Consider the following 27161-nt stretch of genomic DNA (forward strand, 5'->3'; position numbering starts at 1 on the left):
AAAAAAAAAAAAAAAAAGATCTTTGCTGTGTCTCCCCTGGTTGTCACCGGGTGTGTTTTGTCATTTTCATTGTGGGAATTAAGTTACTTAAAACCACCAGATAAAAGTAGTGTCACGTTCACCATGCTTTCTAGGGGAGGGCAGTACTTGCTCATCAGAATTCTTTCAGGTTTAATGCCTGACTAAACAAAATTGGTGTTTTTCTTTTGTTTTTTTAAATGCCCCTGAAATGTATGCTGTTGTATTCGCGTCTTTATTTTATGCTTCTTGCAAGCAATATTAGTCTTTTTCTATATGGTTAGACTTAATGCCTGCAACTTTTGCTTGGGAATGTTTTATGTGATGAGATTATAAGGCTTGACAAAACGTGTGTAGAAAATGTGTCAGAGAAATGATGTGGCAGTGTCAGTCAGGATTTGAAAGGATTCCCCCTTGGAAGTCAGTGGAAGTGAAAAAGAACAATTCCACCACATTTTATTTTACAGTTTGTGTTAGTAGTGAGTTTAAGTATTTTGATATAATTTTAGTGTTAGCGTGTTTCCTCGTGTGTATTTTTCGTCGCCAGTATTTCATCTGCTCAAATTGGACTATACTGAATTTCTCAGGATTATTCAATTACATTCGACATAGTGGGTGGTTTTGAGAGTGACAGATCTTGACGGATATGCACATGTAGCTGAAAGGATGATCACCTTGTTTTCTTCACCTGTTTATTTTTTAAATTTTGGCTATTTAAAAGTGAAAAATAAAGATTTATTGGAACAAAATCTACTTGGTGTACAGCGAGAACGTTTAAAGTTGCCCATTTTTCCGTATCCGTGAAAGCACCTAATTTGGACGCGGAGTTATGACGTCACGAAAGCCTCCAGTCGCTACGGATTTGAAAATAGTTCTTCCCGGCTGCATTCGGAAGGTTTTTTTGAATCGAAGAAACAGCTGCAATGTCTGTGAATTATGCGGCCGGACTCTCACCGTATGCAGACAAGGGTGTGTGCGGACTTCCAGAGGTAATAGGAAGCTACAGTGGAACCGGTAGTTCCGTTTCTAACAAGGTTTAGCTAGCAGATTAGCTGCTACTTGTGCGTTCAAGGTAGACTTTGTGATGTATGAACTGTTTGATTGAAACTGTAGATTTGATTAAACATTCAACCAAAACTCATGAAATCAACGCATAGTGTGAGCTGCTTGCATTATCTGATTGAAGAGATGCGATAGCTGCACTGAACTTGATCATTTTCATTGTCAACGTGAATACAGTACATGCGCCTGAAACTACTTCAATGAGATGCTTATAAAGAATGCTAGCTGCAAAATTCGCATGTATTTCATATTCTTATTAACCAATGTGATATGATGATACAGGCATTTGATAGCCCCGAAGAGCTGAAAGCAAAGGTGACGACGCTTGCTCAACTGGTAAGAGAGTCCAGGTACATGGTCGTGCATTCTGGAGCAGGAATCAGCACGTCAGCTGGCATCCCTGACTTCAGGTAAGAAAGTCCCCTGTAGCTTTTGCATTTCACATTTAAATTAATTTAATTCAATTTCACATCTGCAATGCAAATATACATGCCATTTACCCCATTGCTTGCTTCACCTCTCCCCGACCGAGGGCATGAAATGCTTTCATACATCCATGCCATCATTTCCCATACAGCTTTTAAAATCAACGTTGCAGATTGGCAGGAGTTTATCTCAGCCGACTTAATACAAAAGACAGAGTACATTATTTCTGCCATTAATTCAAGGCCTTTTTCATGCTTGAGTTGTTTGGCTGATTTCATTTTAAGAAGAAATAATCATACAGTGAAAAGTATTCAAACATTTAGAACATCTTGGCGCACACAGAAAATGGCCAATATCTTTCCAATATTCCGTGGTAAAACCTTTGTGCGGTCTTTATAATCTTGATTTAATTAATTATACTGTTTATAATGCCATCCATCATTTTTAACTGCTTATCTATATTTTGGACAACCCTGAGCTTTGGGGTCGTTCTGGTGCCTTTGGTGATCTTTATTTTTATTTACATTTTCATCTTGTAGTTCCACAGTTTGAACAGAAGATGGAAGTACATGTCAATTGTTTTTCAGTGTTAGATCATTGATTCCCAATACTGTAGTCTTAGCCAAAAAGGTGTCAAAATAATTTCATGTATCCAGAATTAATACCCGATTCATCATATGAACAGTCTATAACACCTCTAAAACAAATTAAAAAAATATTTATAGGGACTCGGCATGTCAAATGAATGTGTGGTGTATATAGATTTTCTTGGCTGACTTGATTATTTATTTTTTTTTCTCCATCTTGTAGTTCCTCAGTTTGATCAAAAGAGGCTAATATATGTTTGATTCACGCTCAATTAATGATGAGAAAACACATCATTTTTGATTCGTTCAAAATGTTTGGAGTCACCACAGTATTTATTTAAACCTTCGATTTTGCCTGGAAACATTTTCATCTTTTTGAACTCATTCGATCATGTTTCCAATTGCCGTCCAGCGGTACTTGCACTCCTCCTTAATGTATTCATATTTGATTTGTTCAGCCGCTAGTCAGTTCGACTTTGGACAGCAACATCATTAAAGCAACACATTATGTTGTATCTACACATTAAGGCATCTCGTGCGAACTTGGACTGCTGTTGCTGACACAAGCACAAATGTAGTGGAACACGATAGCTGTGACGCAAAGCAATTTTACAGCCTTTGCGCTTCCTCTCACCAAAGTTCCGAATGACGCGAATGTGGCTCTCACATCCTGTAGCATCTCCCTCATGGCATCCCCCATAAGCTGTTATAAATAATGTCTGTTATGAGCTTAAAAGAGAGAACGAAAGAGTGGTAGGCTGTCGAACTTCAAATGCAAAATGGTTGCATTGTGAGGATTCACATGATGAGTTCTCCTGTGAGTGATATTATACCAATACTTAAAAGGGATGAGACAAAATATTGATCGCAATCCATACAGCCAAATACAGATTTCAGATTTTTTTTTCCAGTAGCCTTGTTTGATTTATTTATGGCTCAATACCACCCGCGCCATCATAAGAAATGACAGTTCTGTTTAAAAATGAATTAGACTCTACAACGATGGGTATTGCTTCAATTCGTGCTTTTTTTCTTGTCGCCAAAGGCGAGAATCACATAAGCGGCTAAAATGAAATTTATGTGGAAGTTCGTTGACCGCCAGCGTTGTTCTGGAAATCAGAAAACAAAATTACACTTTTTTTTTTTTTTTTTTTTTACTCACTCATATGTATCTTTGAATATTACATTTTTTTTTTTTTTTTTTTTACTCACTCATATGTATCTTTGAATAGCGTCAATGAACTACACTGGCGGCCTGTTTCTTTAAATCTAGCTGCCGTAAACGTTTACGGTTCACAAATATTTCATTTCCTTTTGTAAGGCTTGGTTAGGAGGGTTAGCCGAGGCATTTTTAGAATACATTTGCATCATTTCGCACGGATAGGAGAGATAAGTTCTTAAGCAAAAAAACAAAAAAAAAATGGTGTTGTTAAATTACAGGTCAATCTTGGAGTGAATTGATTAGCACTTATTAGCATATCGTGATTGAATGCGCTACCACATTCGCATATTTGCTAATTTTTATACATAGTTTCTGGTAACCTATCTTTAAAACAATACAAGTATCGCTTTGTTGGGATCTTGTGGCATATATCGTGCGAAGGAAGTTTGTGGAAGTCAGTTGAGGAGCTTCATTCAGATGAAAGTAGTGTTTTGCCACCATCTTGTGGCATCTTTGTGCAAATTAAGTGTGAATTTAATTTGAGGAGCTTCATTTAGACAAATCTAGTGCTCTGCTGCCAATGTTGGTGCCATGGAGCTATGTTGAAGTGAGTTTAGGAGCTTTGTTTAGACAAAATTGTTGCATTGTGGCATCAACAGGCACTTTTTTGGGGGGTGGGGGTCCTTCTACTCACAGATTTCCACAATTCATAGCTCCTCTGTACTATCCTTTTGTGGCCATCATGATAGCAAATTTTCTTTTAGGGGGCCCAAGGGTGTGTGGACCTTGGAGGAAAAGGGAGAGACGCCTCACTTTGAGACAACTTTTGAAGAGGCCCGACCCAGCCTTACTCACATGGCCCTGCTGGGACTCCAGCGGGCCGGATACCTCAAGTATCTCATCAGCCAAAATGTGGACGGCCTGCATGTGCGATCCGGCTTTCCAAGGTGACTTGGCTCAGGGCATTTCATTTCATTTCATTTGTCGACAGTAATAGTTTAAGTCCGAACGCACTGCAGTCTGTCACTCACCTACACTAATGCAGTTATAAAGTCATGATGACAGAAAAGAAAATGGTGAAAAACACAAATTTCAGCCCGTTCAGATGTCTCCTTGCGCCATCATGTTAATGACGTTTTCTCACACCGCTGCACTAACAAGTTCATTGTGTACTCCAATGAAATTTAGGTTTAACATCCACACAGTGAGCATAGAAATGTTGTTTTTTTTAACTGCTCAAACAACACTCCAAAAAAGTCTGCGCGAAAAACACTTGAGGGAAAAACTCGTTCCAACTTTTATTCCATTGCGATGCACTGACCTCAAGCAGCAAAGGCAATTTTCCATTCACGCCAAGTATCCAGCCTGTAATGGAAGACCTGCTCTCCCTGGGAGCGGTTTCATACATCTCCTTCTCCCTCCTGTGAGGTTTTTTTTTTTTTGCGCTCCACTTTTTGTAAAAAGAACCACACAGCAGGAAGAGAATGGCCGCAGCCGTTGGCCTGGCCTAACCGCTGAACTCAATCCTAGCAGCACAACAGAGAGTCTTCACCAAGGAGTCGGCCGCACTGAACTTCTTCTCAAGTGAAATATGCACACTGTGATCTAAGGAGATGTCGTCTCTGGCCCTGACAGGGATTTGTTGTCGGAGCTTCATGGAAACATGTTTGTGGAGGAGTGCGAGAAGTGTTGCAGGTATATGCTCACACATTTTTCTCTTCTTTTGGGACAATTTGATTTGATTGCTGCTGCTCACTGCTGCATAACTCAGAAGGTTTGTTGACAAGAATTTTCCGTGCATGTTAAAGTAATTTTTGGGGCTAAGCACAGAAACGGCAGCATAGGTGGGTGTCTTAGTCCACTTTAAAAGACCAGGGTTGTGTCATTTTTTAATTAATTTTTTTCCCAGGCAGTTTGTGAGGGAAAAGGTGATTGGCGTGATGGGCCTCAAGCCAACAGGACGTTACTGCGATGTGGTGCGCTCCAGAGGACTCAGAGCCTGCAGGTTAACGCGTGCATGCACAGAAACAGACACATGCGCGCACACATGATGCTCTCTGTAGCAAATGAAGACGTTCACTTGTCCGACAGCCTGTCTTGTGTGGTCTTTATGAAAACAGAGGGAAGTTGATCAGCACTATACTGGACTGGGAGGATGCGCTTCCTGACAGAGATCTGAACAAAGCAGACAATGCAAGCAGGTCCGCTTTGTTGACTTGTTCACATCTTGCCGTTACACAACACTGTCCATGTTCTTGTTTCATTTTGTCCTGTGTCCAAATTGCAAATAACGCTGTATGAAAAAAGCGGGCCATGCATTTGGCACCTGCGGTTACAGTAGGGATGTACCAGACTCAATCTAGCTCTTATTCCTACTTTCACATCACAATTATAGAAGCCATCGATACTATACAAAATCACAATATAACAGCATATCATAGCAAATATATACTGTACATGTACAGTATAAAAGGAAGTTTCATGATGGGAATAAATGATTACAATTTCATGGAACAAATAATGGTAAATTCCATTATTTGTTCCATGAAATTTCTAAATGTAGGTGAGCATTTTTTTGTTGTTTTTTTAAATGGTGATAGTTGAGAAGGATTTGCTGGCCCTGACATCACACCACTGTTAAAAAAAAACCTTCTTTGGGTTTAATCGATACATCAGTGCCTGTTAATGTTCCCATTTGCCAGCTCAGTGTCAATAGTCAACCTTTTATCCTGGCAAAAATGATGTGTGTTACAAAAGTGGCTGAGCAACTGTGAACTCTTTGTTTGTTCCACTTTATGACATGCTTCATTACCGGATGATGACTCGCGCTCCAGCAATTTCATAAAAGCGAAATGTGTATCCGCACCCCCATCTCTTTTTTTCACGGAGGTCCAAACGCAGTTGTCATGTTGTTGTAAGATCCCCGCTCACATTTTCACTTTGAACTGTTGTGCTCTCTCTGAATTAGACAAGCCGACCTGGCACTGACGCTGGGCACCTCCATGCAGATCAAACCCAGCGGAGACCTTCCACTCGTCACCAAGCGCAAAGGCGGCAAAATAGTTATTGTCAACCTGCAGCCCACGAAGCACGTACGTTTTTACTCCTGCACCTCTCGCACACGCTTTGCCGGGGGCCGCCAAGCTTTTGGAGCAGCTCATTCATCTCCGGTTTGATACACACTTCTGAAAGAACATTTCCTCAAAATACATTTCAGGATTTATGATTCGAAATTAATCATTGTCTTGCTCATATCGTGTGACAGAGTAAGCTCTGTTTCTTGTTTCTACGGTAAGTTGTTTTTTTTTTTCTCTTTGTTAAAAATACTCCGGATAAAAAGCAAAACGTTTGCTGATTGACTTTGGAGGGATTTTTTTTTTGGGGGCAGGAGGATTATGTTACAGTGTTTGACCATATCTGCTTTAACTTGATGTCTTGCAGGACAAGCATGCCCACTTGCGGATCAACGGCTACGTAGATGATGTCATGAAGCAGCTCATGGAGCACCTGGGCTTGGACATCCCAAAGTGGGAAGGGCCGACCGTGTGCGAGAGTTCCGCCGCTGCACCTGAGGGTGACGCCGACCTGAAGCCCACGCACGCTCTCAGTGTGGATGTCAAGGTCAAAGGTGAACTCGTTAAGGAGGAGAAGAAACGAGCAGTGGACGGCGACGCCATCAAAGAACAGACTCTGAAAGTCAAGAAGGAGAGGAAAGATCCTCCACTGGGGATCAAAGATGACAAATAGCCTCAGGTACTACCCTCATCAAAAATGACTCCTGACTCTAGGAACAAACTTTTTACCAGTTGTAAGTGACGTTAATAGTGGATTTTGGGGGGGAATTTTTTTTTAATATTGCAAAAACCTGGAATTGTGCCTGGGGGTATGCAGACTTTCTATCCGCTGTATGAGAGGAGTTCTAGTTGATCTCTCTCTCTCTCTCTCTCTCTCTCTCTCTCTCTCTCTCTCTCTCTCTCTCTCTCTCTCTCGTCATGTGCCGTGAAACCACACCGGGATGAAGAAAACTTGTAAACAGAGGGGGGTATTAAAAAAAAAAAAAAAAAAAGTAGATCATGTGGTGCTGTGAGGTGTACATTTTGTACTTGACCTCCACGTTTCATCCATCTGCCAAAAAGCAATGCATGTACAGTACAATTTTTGTTCGTTTTGAACAGATCATGGTTACACAACATATCTATTTTTTTATCTCAGGAAAAAAAAATACCTGTGTTTTGGCAATAAATCAAAGCACAACCTCTGCGGTCATTCACTTTGTGCTGTCCATTGCATGTTGTCGGTCAGTCATGGCCTACTTCGCACTGAGAGGCATCATTATAAGGCAATTATTCAGCCGGCATAATTGTATGATTTTTATTCCTGTGCATGGAAACGTCATTAACATGTCTTAGGTCAATGTGTCAGCTCCGACAGGCGCTCATTATGCACAATACGTACGTTGCCATGCTCATTTTCTTGAAACGTCACCGATTAACATGACAGGAAGAGCACAGACGTTTGTGTCAGATCATTAAGTTCAGCTTGACAGTGGCATATATTGGCTCCATTAAGTCAGTCATAAAGACATATGGTCGAACCACTTTTCAACGTGACCCGTTTCCGTTTGCAACCATGAAACGTTCCTTTCAAAGTCCCAATTTCACGCGATTCCGTTTCCATTCGTTACGACAACTAGATTTTTCCCACAAAATAGTGAAAAGGCCTTTGCTTGCAACGAACCATGGGAAGCTAACTGCCACCGCCACCTTGTTTATGAAGCAAAGTGGCCTTTAAATCATCAGACACAGATCAGTAAGGCTGTTGAAAACCCGAGCAATTAACTCGTAATTGTTTTTTAACTGTTGCGTATCGATAATTCAAAAGTGTGTGCATCCGAATTAGTATTCTGTCGAGGACATCAGAATTGTCAGCTGTCTGCAAAGAGACAGGCACTGCTCATTAAACATTTAAACACACCCCCCCCCCCCACACTTGTAAAGTGCTGAGGTGGCGACTCTCGTATGTGTGAAAGTTTTGCCAGCGGCGCGTTGCCAAATAGACAAAGCTGAGTTGAGCCAGCAAGGTCAGAAAACCTGCCGTGGAGTTAAGCGCCCTGCTCAAGTGAGAACAAAGTTGAAAGCGGAGCACAGCGTGGATGCAAGAACAAACAAACAAACAAACAAAAAAGATCAGATCTTCGTGGACACAAAAGAGGAGTCAATAAAAGTGAAAATCGCGGGCCCACACGGAGACGCTCATGGAGGGGTTTCCAACTGTGGTCCTCGAGGGCCCTTAGGCTGCATGTTTTAGATGTCTCCCTCCTCCAACACACCCGATTCAAATGATCAGCTCCTCAGCTCGCTCTGAGAAGCCAAATCGCGATCCTGAGGTATCTCAAACACCCTGGCTAGGGCCCCTGAAGGACCGAATTTGGACACCCCTGTGCTAATGCATGATTTTGTCACTAACCCAATTGACGACTGTAACGCCTTGCTTTCTGGTCTTCCTAAAAAAAAAAAGAGCCTTTCAAGTCTACAATGACTACAGAAACTGGTAGGAAATTTTCTGATTAAGATGGAAGTCTGCAGCATATTACTTACACCAATTTAAAAAAAAAAAAATCTCTGCATTGGCTCCACGTGTGTTTCAGGGTTGAATTTCCAGTTATCACTTGTTTTTATTTATTTATTAATGTTTTAATCATTTATGGCCTTCGTATCTTTCAGAACTCCTTTTTAGTGGGCAAACCCCTTGAGCACTGAGATTGTCCAGCTGCGGCCTTTTAATCATTCCAAAAGTCAGGGCACAGGCTCACAGTGAGGCCTTGTTCCAATTTCACGTCCCCCTTTAATTTTATTTTTGTAAGAACGTAAGGAAGTAAGCTATTATGCTCCCCCTCCTAAACATTGCATTACTGTTGCCGTGCCTTTTCCGTACATTTCTTTCTGTCTTACTAAGTGGCCGTACATTCTGTATAAAAGCCTGCAAATGCATTTTCATGTGGGGTGAGTATTTTGCTTTTTAACTTTAAGAAACGAATGACCAAGCAACGGTTTTATATCTAATATAGCTGATGCACTTTACAAATCTAATTCATTGTCATGGCCAAATAAACCACTCAGGACGCAAAGAAAGATCACACGTTTCTCTCATTGTTCTGCTGTGATTGACAGTCTGTGCCTCAGTGGTCAATAATCTTCAACAGCCGACTGGGAAATTCGCAGGTCAGCTCTGACCTGTTCATCCTGGTAATAAATTGACTTGTACAGGGATGAGGTTTATATTTCCTCTTGTGGTTTTCTGCGCAATGGAGCTAAACATTAAAATGCATGATCCTTAGCGGCGGGAGTCTGCACACCCCTGTGCAAATGCCAGGTCTTAATGATATCGAAAAATGAGACCAAGATAATTCTTTGCTAACCTTTCTTCCACCATTGATGTGACCCAGAACCTGTACAGCACAATTGAAAGGAAAATTCGCAAGTCAAAATTGAACGGTAAAAATTGTCCGTAGATGCCTACAAGAACAGCTGAACTTTATTTGAGGTTAATCAGAGGCACTTCAAATGATAGCAAGTGTTTCCCATTTAACTTCAGTTTGAATGTGACTGGTTCATTCGGAAAACAGCCACATCCCCATTTATAAGCAAGAGGGTGTCCACAGTTTTGCAATCACATTATTTTTTTTGTTTTTTTAATACCCCTATCCAAAGATTATATTTTTCTGTTCGGTTGTACAAGTTATAGGTTACATTAATGGTGCAAAATGTTTTGAAGTGTCCTGCCGTTTGACCTGGGGTGGGGACTTTTTATATCCACTGGGACCTGTCGATGGTGATTTTTTTTTTTTTTTTTGTGACTTCATCTACAGTTGTGAAGGATGCAATTTAGCAAGGTAATTACTGCCAGAGTACACACAATGGAGGAGTAGGCCCTGTGATGTGTGTGTCTCGATGGTATTTACATTTCAACCGCTATCTGTGGGCAGCTATCAATGTTTATCCACGTTCAGACTTGGAAGGTTGCAAAAGGGCAAAATGGCTTCAAATGCAATGGGCGAGCCCCTCCCCCCGTCCCCCCTCCCTTTTTTTTCATCATTTGGTGAGATCGCTTTTCATCACAGCACTCTTGTCAACGTGCTTTTATTTTTTTATTTTATGTCACAATACCAACACATACAGTATGCTTTCACGGAACTAAATCCCAATGTCTCTCTCTCTCACTCACACACACTCACACTCACACACACACACACACACACACACACACACACACACTAATGTAGCTAACCATCTCTGGCCTGCAGTTCAGTATGCTTGAGGTAATTGAAGTTGGTCAGACTACAAGTCACACATCAGCGTTAAAAGCATCGTAAAATGCTGTTTTCATCAGGAGTGCGTGTGGGGACGGTTGACATAAAAATGGAGAAAGGGGAAAAAAAAAGTAACATTCAACCATCTGTGCGTTTTTCTTGATGGGGCGGAGAAAAAAAGTATGATTGCATTGTTTGATTGAAGTTGATAGCTGTACTTGTTTATCCAGACCTATGTGCATAGCAACTCAACAATCAGTGTGCCAAAGAGAGTTAAAACTGATTTTATCCAGAAAACAGCCATTGGAAGGAATACGGTGAACCCCCCGCCCTATTCAAAGTTTAAGCTCCTTTTACATCTTTGTTTCTCTCCGGAACCTAATATAAAAAAAGGACTTTTGTGGCATCTTGGTGCCAAGGAACCAGGTCAGGGTAAGAGGCGGAGCTTCATTTAGTCAGGCCATTGTCTTGTCTCATCGAAAAAGGTACTTTGTCGCCACATTCTCTCGGATTTTTGCTAATGGCAGTATTTCTGTAATGCCACAGGATGCTGCCAAACCCTTGCTCGTAGGAAAGTAGGAATCGGTGTCTCCGAAGTCTGTTGAAATGATATATCTCTACTAAAAGACGAAAACCCATGTATGTTGGGAAAGCCGCTAATTTCAGCCTAGGTTGTTAGCGAGAATTTTCGCCACATGTGTAGATGGGGCCTCAGTTGTAATTTTTTTTTTTTTTTTTTTCACAAAAGGACTCAATCCCTCTCCCTTGCAACTACCCGGGGTTTCCTCTATTCCTTTTAGAATAAACTCCTAAAATCACACATTGTCTTTGTGTATCATGACCAAGCTAGTGGGTGCTACCTCTCCTCTCCTCCCCCCCAGGGCGTGGTTGAAAATGTTTTGGATCGGAATATACACTCGACGCAGAAGCTGTCGGAGACCGGCACGATATTCCTGGCGGATGAGGCAGTAGAGGACTGGGTTGAGGCAACTGTTTGCCTGGGCCAGGCACACGGTCAGGGGGAAGGCGTAGGCCTGAGCGTTGTAGAAGGCTTTGCTAAAGGGCACCAGGTCCAACTTGATCAACACGCCCCATAGCGTCAGAGCCTGGTTGGGCAGCCAGCAGATGAAGAAAGACAGAACTACGACGGTGACGGAGCGGGTGACTTTGGAGCGGCGGCAGTGGCGACCTCGCTGGCATTCGGAGCTCTTTGCGACGGCGCCGTCGATCACGCTGCCGACCACGCGCTGTCTCAGGACGAACCTCAGGAGCAGGAGGTAGCACACGCTGATGATTATCAAAGGAAAGACAAATCCCAGAAGCACTTTTTGCAATTGATAGAGCCCGAGGAGTACTTGTGGATCCAAGTGACCGGAATCTGATTCGGAGAACCTCACAAGGCAGAGCTCTTCGTCGACAGACACCTGTGAACACAACAGTTTGGTGACCTAAATGTGGACGGTTTCGGTATAAGCGGGAAGTCACACACCTGATCCTCTGATACTAAATGGATGCTGTTTCAGTCAACAAACCTGAACGGTGGTGGAGTAGATGGAATGAGGCAACGTGGCAACCAACGAGACCGCCCAAATAGCCAAACTGGCCCACTTTGCTCGAGCGGCCGCCCTCCTCGGGCTGGCGATCTTCTGAGACGTGACCAGCAAGTGGTAGCGGGTCACGCTCATGGCGGTGAGGAAGAACACGCTGGCGTACATGTTCATCGTGGTGACCGAGCTCACGATCTTACACATGACCCAGCCGAAGGGCCAGCGGAAGTCCAGGACCGTGTCCACGGCCCAGAAGGGCAAAGTGAGGACAAACTGGAGGTCAGTAAGAGCCAGGCTTATCACAAAACAGTCAACGGAGGTGTGGCGGTGACCTCGGCGGCGGAAGTGGAGCAGGAAGAGTGCCAGGAGGTTACCCACAAGCCCCAGGACACACACGACCAAGTAGACCAGAGCGATGAGGACTCGCACCTGACGGACCAAACCAACGCAACGTTGTGGATTACATTCAACATCTGACATCATTTCAGACTTTTCTTTGTTGTGTTACGTGCAGGAAGACTAGCTATTACTATATACTATATACTATACTATATACTATAAAAATACTATAAAACATGAAAAGAATGCAAAGGGAATGATTGTGCGTGTGTGCCGCAGGATCGGGCGCTGTACAGCGAGACTCAGCCAGGCAGTGGCCGTTGCCAAGCCATACTAGTAAAGTCAATATAGTAAATTGTGTTTTATAATACTAATAATATTTTACTATTCTTTAGGGATGCAACGAAAATAGATTTGAATTGGAATCCCAATTTTCATTAAAAAAGACTGCATAGAATCGAATCTTTCCACTCCAAAATGTACCGTCATTGAATCGTATTGCAGTCCACGTATCAAGAGACGTGTTTGAATCCTTTTTATTTCTGCTTTTGCCTGTACTTGTGGTAACAAATTAAATCTAGCAGATAAAATCCCTGTGATATGTTGATGTCTTGCTATGTTTATGCCAGGTCACAATCTGCAACTTCTTAAGCTTGATCATTTGACAGGAAATTCATATAACAGAGCAGTTTTTGTAAAGACAGCAAGAATCATGAAACATGGCCAGAATATTTCTTTTTTTTTTCTATTTCATTCAATAATTTTAACAATTAATAAATAATATAATTAAAAAGGACAATTCTTAAAAATAATTTCACAAAATCCATGCTGGCGTTTTAACATATTATTATTATTATGTATAAAGCAATCAAATATGGCCCTTAGTCACCAATGTTTCCCCACCACTGATTTAATTAGTCTTCATCTTAGTTTCTCTGTAGTGGATTTTATATATATATATATATATATATATATATATATATACATACACACACACACTTTTTTTTTTTTTTTTTTTAAATCAATTTTGGAGCCCCACTTACCGCCGTGTTGGCACTGTCTCCGTGCAGATCCGCAGAGGTTTCTTTGGAGAGGATCTGGAGCCAGCAGTTGAGGGACAGGTTCAAGGCGGCCAAGTTGGACCCGGCTCCGCTGGGGTTGTCATCCTCTTCTCCCCCACACCCGCTCAGCGCACCAACGGGTGCCGAATCCGAGGCGCTGCTGTTGCTCTGCATGGTTCGGTCGGTGAGACACTTTCAACGCATCTTTGCATCCACCTCCTCCACTTTAGGAAGGTCCATTTTCAAAGTGTGGGCAAGAACAAATCTCCATTGTGCTTGTGTTATGTGGAATGAGTGATTTCTGATGAAATCAGTGAAAGCACAGAATCTATGGAGTTCCTTGGTGACAGCCTAACTAGGGGAGCTTTCACAAGTGTTGCAGCTGCCTCGCGTCTGCAGGAGGGATGCTCGCGCCACCCGAAGCCTTTTATACTCACTCATGTGCACCTTTTGGTCAGGTGGGGGCGCAATGCTCAAGGAGGCTGAAATGGGACCAATCCAAATTGTTTCACGGCGCGCGACGAAACAAATATGTCAAGAAAAAAAATTGGTCGGTTAAGTAGCTTCCAGCATCTGATGAAAGAGCATTTAACTTATACGCTGTCAGCTGTTTTCAAAGCAGTTTCCTCTTTTGTCTGCCCCCTTTCGAGCGTTTTTTGACCAAATGATCATTTATTTACAAATGTGCACGGGTGGGCTCGTGAGTTGGACGATCGCGACATACTTTCTGCTTCCTACCGCGGCGCATACTTTGTTTATAGCATCCGTGCTCTTTTGGAGTCTGAGGTAGTCAAACTTGTCTGACTTCGAACGTGTTGGCTTTTTTTTTCCTTCGTTTTAATTGACGTGACAATCCGAGGTTCATTCCCTAATTTGTTTTACTTGACAGCTGTGCTAATCTCACATCCATAGCAATGTAAAATTGTCATCTACTGTTGTTAAACGTCCGTCAAGTTAAATTAAAAGTGGACCAAAATAAATTTGAAACAAATAGTTCTAATAGATTGAGTGCAACTGTATTGTACTTAAAAGTTAAATACAACTGAACTCGACTGAGAAAATGAACTGTAACATTATGCAATCGTTCAATTCAGTGATGCTTTTGCATACCACTAGAGGGAGCCCGCGTACCTTTAGTTATACTCGCACTTTAGAATCACTGCTTTCAGCATAATCCATTTTTTCCTCATAAGATCGCATTCATTGGTCACCCACATTGGTTTTACATTCAAATATCATTATTCATATTTACCCGTGATGTGAAAGTAGACTCTGAAGGGTGGCATTTGTAGACAGTCACCTTTGGACTGTCACGTTTTGCAAAGTCCATACGAATTTATCGTCAGAGGAATCAGAGGAACGATGTGATGGTTGATGATTTGCATTTCTTACAAGACACTGTTCTGTTTTAATTAACACATTCAATGTGCTGCTGTGTCTAGTTATGCAAGAAGGACGGGAGGAGGTCACATGGACACGCGTGACATTTTCCAACCAGACTAAATTAAAGATGTCGTTTGTTTTTGTTTTCCTGCTCATTTGTATTCCCCAAAAGCATTCCACAGCAGTTGAGCATACCATTATAGTCACCAAATTATTTTACTTTCAAGATGAGTTGAGTGCACTGCACTGATTTGCAGATAAATACCTCGAATGTCACCCCATGCTCTTTTAATGAGGCAAAACGTGAACAAAAATAACACAAAAGCTCGTTTTGGTTTCTGCGCAAAGAGTTCACTAATGGCTGCACACAAATTATTATTGGGAAGCAAAATGGCTTCCAGTCACTAAAATTGCTTTCATGCCTCATTTGCTTCACTCAGACAAGCGCTCATAACATGCTCCAGCACCGAGGACGTTCGGTGAGTGTTAATCTGATGAGAAAGAAAAAGCTTTTTATTCACACTTTCACACATTTTACACACCGTTCCGGCTTCAACTTAGTTCCAAAAATTGACGCCTTCCTCATCTCATACTTTTGACGTTCACATTTTGCGCAGTTCCACATTTTTTCACCAAATATTTCCCTATTCATTTCCGACGAGCCGTTCACCACATCGCTCCCATTAGAAATTCAAACCGTTCAAGCTCTTTCAAGTCACCTTTGGAATGAGTTTCGGCATTTAACAGACTCAGAACCGAATCTGATTGAATGGACAGAAGTCAAAAAGATTAAGTTAGAGTAAAAAAAAAAAAAATCAAATGCAGTTAACTTTTTTCAAGCTGTGATTTATTTGGACCGTTCCAAAAATCCTTCTAAATCACTCTTCTGAAAGATCACCGACAATCTACCTGTTAATGTAGAAAACACAAGTTCTCCTACACGGATCGTAGCGCCGCAAAACAAGCAGTGCCGTCATCACTCCGATCCATAAGCTGTAAGGTCGTGGTGCAGATGTTCCAGAGCACAATCAAAGCGACACCTGACCTCAATCAACTTGAACACGTTATTGTGTGTGTGTTATGACAACCACTCCAATGGCCCTCCGTGAGAAAGCCGTGCTGGAAAGCAATCGGTCTCCCGCTCATTTGGATGCTGTCTCTGTAAGCCTTTGCAGCGTCTTTTTTTTTTTCCCCCCTCCGGAGGCTTCGCAGACATCAATAGTCTTTCCTTGGCCTGTGATCATGCTGCCGGGATGCTAGCAGCTTCCCCTTGGGCGGACGTTTCAAAAGCTGATCCGCTACACTGCTGAGTCCCAACGTGCTCCCGGAGATGGAGACGGGGGGCCGTGTCGCGGCGACTTCTTCCACTTCAGCGACCGACTGCAGGGAGCGTGACGGCACTGAGGCACATAGACACGGAGAGGAGCTATGTCATATTTTTTGTCAGAGTGTGCGGAGAAGAGAAAGTCAGGGCCAATTGGGTTTTCTCCGCTGACCTAAACACTATCAAGAAGCGCTGGCCTACATTTATAACCCAAATTGTAATATCTGTCCCGTGAAATTGTGTGAATGTATTCCCAGCAGCCTATTGTATCCAATCCGTAGCATTTATTTTGGCTTAATGCTTTTGGTAGGTGGATGCGGGTGTTAGAATTTTTTTTTTCCACTGAAGCCCCAATGTTCAAAATAGGCGGGCCCGCTTCATTAATACACACCTGAGGTCTCTGTGTACTCTTCTTGGCTTAGTCGGCTGTATGAATCCGGCTTCATATTTGAGGAAATAATGAGAGAGATGGAGAGAAGCAAAACCTACAGAGGAGGGGGGGAGGAAAGGCCATTAGAAAGTACCGGTAAAAGCGTGCCTAACCTTTCACACCGCACGCAGCCACGGATGCTTTTCAAACATTTAGCTCGATTCCAATCTAAAAGATCAACAAAAGAGCAGGCCACGGGACGGGCCTTTGAAATCACGGGTATTGGCGCCTCGAGAGCCAGGTGCTGCATTTATTTATTCGATACGTATTGCCAAGAGTTCGTACAGAGAATTGAATGTAGAATGCGGTGGAACTCACCAAGAGGCAGGTGCCCCTTTGCGTTGTTTTGCTGGAGCTGTTCGGAAGAAGCGCTTGGAGCTGGCTCAGCTGCTCTAACAGGGCGCTGTTGAGCAAAGACGATGACATTTAGCAAGCTGTACCGCAGGCTACCAAAGAAATGTTTTCTTATCAGAACTTTGTGGGAAATCAATCAAAAAAAAATCAGTTTGGAAGTTGATTTTTCAAGTATCTGCACATTATATTTTCAGGACTTTTTATAGATATATTCACCCCCGTATGTATGAAAAGTGAAGTTTGTACTTTCTACTCAAAGTGGGCGTGTTCATTTTTTGAAAGCTCAATGCGGAATATCGCTTTTGTTCTCTAATGCGACTTCAAAAATGTTCAGAAAGGCACAATCGAACATTTGAGCTTTATTTTGGATTTATAAGAGGCCGTTTCAATAATGGCTAGTGTGCATTTGTACAACCGTATCTCAATGGTTTATTTTTATTTCTTCAATTGGGTCGTACGGATTCTGAGTCACGGTTACGGTTGAAAAGGTTTTGGAAATGTTTATCTTGGTCTCTGGGGTTTTTTTTTTCATGTCACAAAAATAATTTGAGAAGGTGTGTTTCGACTTTTTGTCTCAACTATATGTTGTTATATGTTGATCCAATAACCGTCATGACATTGGGCTCATCTCTCGGCCGTTTCACCCGCTCATCTTACTTGTTTGTCTCCTCCAGTCTGTGGATCTTTCTCTGCAGCTGTAGGTTGTGAGCGCTGCACGCAGACATCCTAAAGAAGGGAAAGACGAGACAATGAGAGAAAGGGTATCCAAAATCTCATGATTGGATAATGCATTGTCTGCCCTTTTTTTTTTCCTCCCTTGCCAATATCTGTTGGAGTGTTATCTCTAATGTCTCTCAATGACTTCAACCCCTCGGCCCCTTCTTTCTTTCTGCTTCTGCCTCTTTTGTTTCTCCTCGTCACTCTGAGTCATCCAGCATTATGATTCCCCCCCCCCATGTCTGAGCTGAGTCAAGACTGATAACAGCAGCCTGACAATATTCTCTGTTTATGGCTTGCTAAATTATACCAATAAATGCTGACTAGGGTAAGCAACGGCAAGGGGGCCTGTCCCAAGAAACTGGTGAGTGAGAAAATATCAAATTTCACCCAATTCCCCCGCAAATATTCTTTATTAAATCCCCCCCAAAAAAGATTTATGGAGTACATCATTTGTCTTTGTTTTTCTTTCCATACCGGTGACATATAGTGACCGGCAGAACAATGAAATGCTCCTCCATTATCCCAACAACTTAACAATTGTTTCATGATACAGTATGTAGCATTTGTGACATTTTTGTTTGGTGCTGTATGTTCAGTATGTGTCCAAACAGTCAATGTTTTGCAAATGTAAAGAATCAGACGATGTTTAGACCTTGTCACACGAGGGAGTCACGTGACGCCGAGTAAGGAAACTCACTAATTGGGTCCACTTTGGCCAGTTTCACCTCGGGGTGTTGTCACTTTTGTTGCCGGCAGTTTGGACATCAATGAATGCGTGTTGAGTTATGGAGTGTGTGTGTGTGTGTGGGGAGGCACTAACACATGTATGAATTTGTCTTTTGCAATATCTGGTGTAGTCGATAGTAACATTTTAACATCCTTCATTGTAACAACGGGCATCATAAATAAACTAATCATAGTTACGGTTCGTGTGTAGACATTTTAACTGTTACAGTACCTCACAAAAGTAAGTGAATCCCTTCGCCTTGTTGCCAATATTTTGTTATACCTTGTCCAATTCAGACATTTTCCCTTAGGGGTGTGCTCACTTTTGTTGCCAGCAGTGTAAACATGAATGGCTGTGTGTTGAATTATTTTGACGGTGAGATTATATTTACGATGTTGTACAAGGTATACACTGACTGTATTGTTGGAAAGTGCCCTTTCTTCAATGTTGTACCATGAAAACGTATCATAAGAACGCTGTATGGACAAAAGTGTGAACCGTGTTTTCACTTTTGCGCGATGCCGTTGATAGAATGCAACAACATTGTAACACGTCAGTAAATTCAATTCCAGAACAAACAACACCCAGCTGTGGTGTTGTTGTTTTTTTTTTTCCGTTTGGGCTGGCTTTGTCTCAGCCCAATTACTCTCTTGCAGTATGCCGAGTAAGAACTGAGCTGAGCGGGTTGATGGCAAAAAGATGTTGGAGGTCAGGGGCGGAGCGAATGATTGGCAGCAGAAGACATCTGAAACAATGCGCCAATTACTGTATAAGGATAATGACGATGCTGGCGCAGCAGGCCCAATTACTCTCTTGCAGTATGCCGAATAAGAACTGAGCTGAACGGGTTGATGGCAAAAAGATGTTGGAGGTCAGGGGCGGAGCGAATGATTGGCAGTAGAAGACGTCTGAAACAATGCACCGAATACTGTATAAGGATAATGACGATGCTGGCGCAGCAGTCGTGTCAACGTGTGGGAGGCGGGTCTGGCGGCGATAAGGTTTAGTGGGTGACAAAGGTTGCTTTTTGGTACAGGGCGATTATATTTACAGTACTTTGAACTTGTGGCTGCCGAATGACGTGATGCATTTGCACATCTTCAGCACATCATATGCTGTGACACGAGCGGGCATTTGACGATCCGTTTTCTCAAACGGGGGGAGGTGACCAGGCATGTGGGTAGAGCGTAAAATACATATTGCCCTCTCGATCTTTGTGCATCCTATTATGAGGAAGGATTATATTAGGAAGCAATAATAATAAGGAAGAGAGAGAGTGAAAGAGAAACAAAGACGGTTTTAGTGTCTGTGAATGCGAAAGAGGTGAGGGTGTGAGATTGAGAGTTTTTTTTGGTGTATGCTAGAGATTTTTTTTTGTTGGCGTGAAAGGTTTTATAGCGCGTGTGAATTTATTTGTTGTTGTTTGTGGGACAATTTTTGGTGTGTGTCTGAATGTGAGAGGGGGTTTTTTTTGGTGAATGCGCTTACTTTTTTTTAGGATGATTTTTTTTTCAGTGTTTTTTTTTTCATGTACGTTTTTGATCTGTATGAGAGTTTTTATGGTGCGTGTAATTTGGTGTGATTTTTGTGTAACAATTTTCATCTGTGTGAGCGTTTTTTTTTTTTTTTTGGTAAATGAGGATTTTTGGTGCGCAGGAGAAGTTTATTGGTAAGCATGAGAGTTTGACTCATGTGTGGGTGTGGGTGAGCGTGACTTTTGTAAGTTTTAGAGACCGTCTCATACCTTTCTTCCAGACTATTTCTTTTTCCGGCTCTCTTGAGCCGAGCGCTTGTTGCGTATTTTCCGACGGATCTTCTTCAAAACACGCTCTTCACACTTGAGATGAAACATAATTAAAAATGTGTGAAGTTGTTGCAGCAAACGTCAGAGGCAACTCGTGTGTGTGTGTGTGTGTGTGTGTGTGTGTGTGTGTGTGTGTGTGTGTGTGTGTGTGTGTGTGCGTGTGTGATGTCAATTCACTGAACCGAAAGGTCCAAGCAGCGCGCTTAAAAAAAAAAAACCCTACGCGGGTTGTAACGAGGGGGGAGCACCCGAGGACTATGCTGGATTTAACCATCATTCCTTATTCAACTGTAGGGTATGTGGTATTGGTGCACAAGCCCTGAAAGGGCACCTAATGAAGGAATTGTAATTGGATTTCAGGCAGAGAGATTTCTTGAAGGAAAAAAAAATTCCCTCCTTTCACAAATAATGTGATTAAAATCATCACGTTTTTATTGGGTCACTGGTGGCGCAGTGGTTCATTTGTCTGTGGGATGCTTGGGTTCAGTTCACATTGACTGGCTGTCTGTCCCTGTGCAGCGATGCCTTGAGATATGACTGATACAATTTACATTATTTTATTCCCCCCCCAGCCCCCCAGTTTAAATTTACTGTCAAATTGAACAACATTTAGCTTCATGGTGATAAAAATGCCACAGACAGGCTAACAAATGACATCAATGTTGCAGTGTTATATTAAGTACGAAGCAACAGGCCCTGGAACCCAAAAAGTGGAGCAACACATGTAGACAGAAAAGAAACTACTCAGAGGAATACTGTACAGTTTCTCTGCTTACCTTCTCTCCTAGATTGGATAAGAGCAAGTCCTTCACCGTGAGCGTCTGACTGGACGAGGTGGTGGTGCTTTGATTCGATGTGAGGTAATATGCCATTCCCAGTTTTTCCTGGATGCTGTCAGACTCCCAGCCTGTCAACGCGATTTCCGACTTCAGAACTAGTCATACATTCATTTGTTGCGTATGCATAATAATACGATGAAATGATTAACCACTGATTTGGTTTCACCGTGACAACGGCCCTATGAGGGAGGACGTAACTACAAAACGGCCTGCGACAGAAATGAGTTCGACACCCCTGTTCTACAGCACGCAGGAGTAAATGGTCGTCTATTTGTAACCCAGCCTCTTACATAGATATGAGACAAATTGTGGGATTTTTTTTTGTCCAACAGCAGATTATAAGCAAATATGTAGATATGAGACAAATTGTGGGATTTTTTTTTTTTTGTCCAACAGCAGATTATAAGCAAATATTTAAATGGCATCATCACTTGTGAATTAGAAACGAAATCCTACCCAGATCAATGGAAACATGGGACGTGATTTCATTTTCACGGTTGTAGGGTGGAAGCTGCACGCATGTGAGGTGAGGCAGCGGCATGTCCAAGCCTGGAGATGAAGTGCAGGAAGGCAGTCGGAGGCTGTCTGCCAATGGCTCCTCGCACATATCGCTGTCCAGGGTGCAGGGTGACCACGGGGGGGACGTCGGACCTGAGGAAGACTCACTCCCAGCCAGCAGTAAGTCCAAAAAGTCTTCCGTACTTTTTCCCTCCGGGCTCAGCGTCTGCGGAGGTCAGTATGTACAGAACGTACTGTATACATCATGGCTTGCAACGATTTATTGACTTTTTGTCATGTCTTTTTGCTTTTCTGCACTGCTGTTTCTGTTCCGCGTGGACTACTGTTAAAGCCCCAAGCAAAGGCGTTCTATTCCAAATACCGTGGTGCCCTGATTTGTAGGTTTAAGTCTTTCTATGACCACCTTCATATCACAAATCATCATTCCCCATTGAAATGAATGGAAATGTCATTAATCCATTCCAGCTTCCCCAAAAAACTTTTTTCCATGGTATTTAATTCCATAAAAACAGATTAATAATGAATCAAGTTTTGCATCAGCATCGTGGATACAGTCATACTACACTTAGTGCAGTGGTGCCTTGCGGCGCAGCTACATAGGAGAACACATTTATAGCACATGCCCTTCATTCACATTGCATTTATTGGAGTCCTCTCAGAGCGCCTGTGTTCAGAGGTGCACTGCAGAATGAGCAGTGTACTTACGTCACACATACTGATGCTCCAAGGTGTCTTGCCGTGGCAACTGCTCGGTTCATCTTTGGTCCTGAACAGCAGATCAATGACATCCATCCCAGCTTTCACCTGAATAGAGGAAAATGAGGACCAGTGCTATGCCAAGTACATTGTCATTGTTAATTTTAAGAAACAACTCACCAAAAAAAAAAAATGGTCTGGATACTGGACAACTATAATACAATGTTTTTCTTTACTCCTAGTGATTGCCAAACTAATAATAATAGTCATGTATGATAATCTTGTGTCATTTTATAAAATGCATACTGCATACCTATATTGAGGGATCAGTGTGACAATAAAACATACATAATACAGTGTTCCATCACTTTTCGCAGGTGATACATTCCAAATGCAAAGTGTAGAACAAATGCCGAGCTATCTTAAATACATACCGGTCTCGTTTTTTTTTTTTGCAAAACAACCACCTCCGCCCTCCAAAGAAAATCAAAATGTTTTTGGAGGGGGGGACTGAAGAAAGAAAAGTAGCAAGAAGACGTGCTAAAACGGCAAAGTAAAACTGCAATACATCAAGTTATGGTCACAAATGAAAATCCGCACTCGAGTGAAGCTGCAAAAACCGAACCGTGAGGTAGCGAGGGAACACCGTAAACCAATTATCACTGCCTATCTTAGCTTTGGTGCAATTAAAAAGCTGTGATGTGAATATGACATATATCACATAAATCTGACATCCTGCATGACTTTTTTTTTTAATAATATATTTTTAAAGTGCATTATGACAAAAATCAGTTTGTTTGTTTTTTAAACAAATGGCATATTGTTCTGAAAATACTGTCTAGGGAAATGTATTAAATGGCATCTTTGTGAAATAAAATCCATTTGAATAAAAAGTAGATTAAAATATGACTTTCTTCCATGTTAAACCTTTCCTTTATTATCATAACAACTTTATCTTGGAAAATATTACTTTGTTGTTTTTTTTTTAATGCAAATTCCTGTTTCAAGCAATTTAAATGAACTATGTTGTAGTAGTTTTTTTTAAGCCACTGTTCATAAACAGATGAGATAATGGAGGTATTTATTCTTTTCCGCATTCTTGTAAAAAGTTGTATTTATACTCATTCAGTACTAAGGGGATTCTTTGACTTCATGGATGTATACATCAAAATTTAACTTTAAAGTTTCTTCAATGCAAGTATAGCCGGAATAAACCTCACTTGTCAATGACTTTACCAGGCTCAACTTTGACTCAATTTTTGACAAAAAACAAATTTTCTAGCGTCAAAATGCTTCACACTTTTTTTTTAATTTAATACAATATCTACATAATCTAAAAGTTAAATTACTGTTTTGAGATACAGCGCTAAATCCACCTGTCACCCGAGTACTTACTTGTTCTCCGCCGAGACCTGACAAAAATTGTTTGTCTCTCCTCTCAACCTGAAGGCGAGCTTGTCACACTCTAACCGTGCCCAGTGTTGATAATCCAACAAGGTGATGAAATATCAGTAAAAGAACGCAGAATCCAAACACTCGGTCGGATCAATACACTCCTCTGTGGCTTGAGCGTTAGAAGAACGTCTAAGTATGATTCAGAGGACAAAGTTGAAGTTCCATATCGCTCACTCATTCCCCCATCCCAGCTGACCGGTGTCCAATCATGTTTCGTCAACAGCTCAGAAAACCAATTACAACACATTGAGCAGAATGATCTGTCAAGGCGGCCAGAAATTCTTGTGGTTTCACATTCCTTACATGGTTGTGTTCACATACATCTAGTTCATGGATCCACAGAACAGAAGCACTTTCAGGAACGAGTCAACCGTTTGGCGGCACACATGCTTCAGTATGTGGCTAACATGAAATGACAGACATTTCAGCTCATACTTCTTGCTAATTTTATACCCACAAGGCTTTGTGTTCCAACATAAAACATTGAATTTCATGACATTGAATACCAAAATATTTTGACACTAGGAAGTTCTGTAATTACAGGGCAGATACATTTTCGGGGTGTAAGCACAGCTAACATGCTGGCTAACTCCACGCTATATTGGTAGAGATGGAGTGACTAAAAAATATGAATTAACTTGTAATTGCGCCAGATTGCCACTGATGGGAACGTGATTGACGCCAAATGTGATTGGGGCACCATTTTTGACCCCCACGCCCTCACCCCCCAAACATCTGGAAAAATTAAAATGATGAAAAACAGCTTGCCTACTACCCAATTCTCAGTCTTTCACATCTTTTCAGCATATTCATAAACAAATCACTGAACTCACTTTGGAGTGTCTTTACGTCTTCTTACAGTCTGTGTCAAGTGGACTACACTGTTGAGTCCTCAAACAAACACATTGTTTTCCAAATAGATTCAAAAATTCCCTTCTGCTCCCCAGTCACGGTTCATATGTTAGAATTTCATTCAGTCCTGCAACAGTTTTGTTTTCTCTTTTCTATCCGGGTATACGATAATCTTCTCTCAGTCAGAGGGAACACACCATGTCTTTCCTTATCTTTAGTGCCATAATAAAGGCCATCTGTCTCATGCTTTTATTAAGGGTACACCCAATTAAGTCAGGAATTACATAAGATGCTCAGGAACATGTGCACTTGCAAAAATGTATTATCATCATCTGAGCGTGATGAGCAGAAGGATCAGAACGTTTCCATGCACAAATTAGTGTTGTGCCACGTTTCCGTTGGTGAGCTTTGGTTGAATGCTAAAGCATTTTTTTCCCCATATTGTTAGTATTGTCATATATAAACCAGTGTTATAAACACCCTCTTGTCTTCAAAAAATGAAATGTTTTAAAGACCACCTATGTAGTGGTGCGTGTGACCCAATTCATAAAAAAAAAAAAAAATCACATTAACACAAACAGTGCACCACTGCAAAAAAACAAAACAAAACAAAAAAAAAACGAAAATCTAACCCAAATTAAATCTCCAATAACGTGTACAGGCAACATATGTGTGCTCACGACAATTCGACTCATATCGTTGTATGCACCAACTTCACAGCACTGTGCCATAAGCACTTGTTGCAGTACAGTTTACAAGCGTGTGGAAATATTTTACCAATATTTTACCGGGGTCATGTTTTGTTTTGTTTCGTTTACACTATGATGACCAACTTACAACATGCTATGCTATGGGACACCAGATAAGACCAGGCCAGATGGCTTGTTGAAAAAAAAAAAAAAAACATGTGTAGGACTAATTATAACAATTTCATTCAGCCTATCAGAGAATTTCAAATACCTCTTTACTCTTGTCATTTATTTGTGAAATCTTGCAAAAGTTACATTTTCATGTTCGATCATTTACCCTAAATTAAGTAAGACGTTTCATGACTTTTTTTTTCTTGATTTTAAAAACGAATTTTTACAGCGTGGGTGACTTTTTCTATTGAATTTGGATGACCAGATAAAAATGAATCCGAGTCTTTGACATGTAACATTAATTTTACAGCTCACGTGAGTCTGAACAGAATTGATATCACTGCAATACATCTCTCATTGAGAACTCGTGTTCAAAAAGACTTGAAAGCAAAGAAGTATTAAAAGAAAACTGGGGCCTTCATTTCTCTTTCACAAAGACGATCTCATTACATTAATATGGCCACTGAATGAACTGATTAATATCATTCAGTCTACTGGCACTCGTAAATATATTAGCTTGCATTTAAAATCCACTTACATGCATCCACATACTTATTATCAGTACGGTAATAAGGATAATAACAAGATTCTACTATCTTTATTGTTTCTCTATCTGTAGAGTGAAGCGTCTCAAAGTACATGCAGATATGACCTAAGAAGGACATGTCAAGCACATCTCTCAATACCAAGAATAACACAGATAATTGATCTTGTGCTACATGCACAATCTCATTTTTCTTATGGATCTATGTGCCCCCTTAAATGTTTTTAGAATAGCGATTCAGCAAAGATAGTACCACAGATGCTTCAGAATGAGTCTTAAAATAAGAAAAAAAATGGCTATATAAATAATAAACACCAAGGCCAGCAACCGCATGAATTATCACTAACAGCCATGAAATGCACGTCATGCTGCAAAATGTGTGCAAAATCATTGTTTGTCTGTAGGGGTGTCCCGATCCCATATTGATATAGGATATCGGGCCAATATCAGCCACCTAAAAAAACTATCAGATTATAACGACCTGCATCCAAAATGTCAGATTTTTTTGGTATTGTATTTAGCTGACCCTGATGTCCGGGATTGGCCCAGAAATACACCTGCCTTCGGGAAAATTAATGTATTTTCCCGAAATTCCCGATGGCCACCCCACCACTGTATGTAACCCAAATAGTAAATGGCTCATATTTTTCATTCCTACTTTTTCTTTGTCTGAATAGTATCACTCAATCAAGTATTTTGTAACATTTCAGAGAGAGAGAGAGAGAGAGAGAGAGAGAGAGAGAAATGGCATGAGCTACTGAACACATTTTCAGATTTGATTGACTGGCTTTCCGGTGTTCGGCCGATGAAGACATCTTCACTTTATGTGAAATTCAATTGTGTGCCATCAGGAGAAATCTGCTGTACTGTTTTTCAGTTCTCCTTGTTCTCGCGAGGTCTCGTGAGATCGCAAGAACGCCCTTTACAGCATCAGAGGTTTCATCTCACTGCTTCTGCACTTCTTTTTCACGCCACAATTTCTGTCCTGCTCTGCCCTCACCTGGTGGAGGTCTGCAAATGCAGCACTTTTTAAGCCAAGACAGGTCCATCACGTTCGAGAAGTTTTTGAAGGGTCATTGTGGTTGTTTACGCCGTAAATGCTAATGCATGAAGCCGACGTTGCTGTCCTTTTTTTTTAAATCA

General features: G+C 41.4%; 3 protein-coding genes across 4 annotated transcripts; 1 reads left to right on the plus strand and 2 right to left on the minus strand.

Moving 5' to 3' along the window:
* The first annotated feature begins 124 nt into the window (after window positions 1-124).
* On the plus strand, window positions 125-7513 carry sirt6 (sirtuin 6). 2 transcript variants are annotated; one of them, XM_019856708.1, is made up of 9 exons: window positions 125-1007; window positions 1363-1490; window positions 4020-4202; window positions 4586-4678; window positions 4891-4950; window positions 5165-5260; window positions 5376-5456; window positions 6224-6347; window positions 6697-7513. In XM_019856708.1, exons 1-9 carry the CDS (start codon window positions 942-944, stop codon window positions 7000-7002), a joined length of 1137 nt encoding a protein of 378 aa, XP_019712267.1. In that variant the 5' UTR covers window positions 125-941; the 3' UTR covers window positions 7003-7513. The 2 variants fall into 2 exon arrangements, with proteins under 2 accessions (XP_019712267.1, XP_019712268.1); XM_019856709.1 differs by lacking the exon at window positions 4586-4678.
* A 3003-nt stretch (window positions 7514-10516) lies between these two features.
* LOC109507344 (relaxin-3 receptor 1-like) lies at window positions 10517-13688 on the minus strand. Its single transcript, XM_019856705.1, has 3 exons — window positions 13494-13688; window positions 12097-12540; window positions 10517-11988 (listed from the first exon to the last, which is right to left on the minus strand). Exons 1-3 carry the CDS (start codon window positions 13683-13685, stop codon window positions 11380-11382), a joined length of 1245 nt encoding a protein of 414 aa, XP_019712264.1. The 5' UTR covers window positions 13686-13688; the 3' UTR covers window positions 10517-11379.
* A 2398-nt stretch (window positions 13689-16086) lies between these two features.
* Window positions 16087-25143, minus strand: LOC109507313 (cyclic AMP-responsive element-binding protein 3-like protein 3-A). The gene is given in 11 exon segments (XM_019856644.1): window positions 16087-16294; window positions 16610-16703; window positions 16967-17051; window positions 17660-17728; window positions 20194-20207; window positions 20209-20335; window positions 20894-20896; window positions 20995-21160; window positions 21549-21816; window positions 22317-22415; window positions 23703-25143. Coding segments are annotated over 10 exon segments (1098 nt in total). The 5' UTR covers window positions 22404-22415; window positions 23703-25143; the 3' UTR covers window positions 16087-16109.
* Window positions 25144-27161: the final 2018 nt, after the last annotated feature.

This window comes from Hippocampus comes, unplaced genomic scaffold (genome assembly GCF_001891065.2).
Source record: "Hippocampus comes isolate QL1 unplaced genomic scaffold, H_comes_QL1_v1.1 scaffold105, whole genome shotgun sequence".
NCBI classification, from domain to species: Eukaryota; Metazoa; Chordata; class Actinopteri; order Syngnathiformes; family Syngnathidae; genus Hippocampus; species Hippocampus comes.

Bases quoted from the DNA above. Each gene is read 5' to 3' on its own strand.
- sirt6 (XM_019856708.1), top strand. From the start codon at position 942: ATGTCTGTGAATTATGCGGCCGGACTCTCACCGTATGCAGACAAGGGT. The intron at 1,008-1,362 runs GTAATAGGAAGC...ATGATGATACAG, and splicing joins GTGTGTGCGGACTTCCAGAG to GCATTTGATAGCCCCGAAGA. The intron at 1,491-4,019 runs GTAAGAAAGTCC...ATTTTCTTTTAG, and splicing joins GCTGGCATCCCTGACTTCAG to GGGGCCCAAGGGTGTGTGGA.
- LOC109507344 (XM_019856705.1), bottom strand. From the start codon at position 13,685: ATGCAGAGCAACAGCAGCGCCTCGGATTCGGCACCCGTTGGTGCGCTG. The intron at 12,541-13,493 runs GTAAGTGGGGCT...TTGGTCCGTCAG, and splicing joins GAGACAGTGCCAACACGGCG to GTGCGAGTCCTCATCGCTCT. The intron at 11,989-12,096 runs GTTTGTTGACTG...TTGTGTTCACAG, and splicing joins TCTACTCCACCACCGTTCAG to GTGTCTGTCGACGAAGAGCT.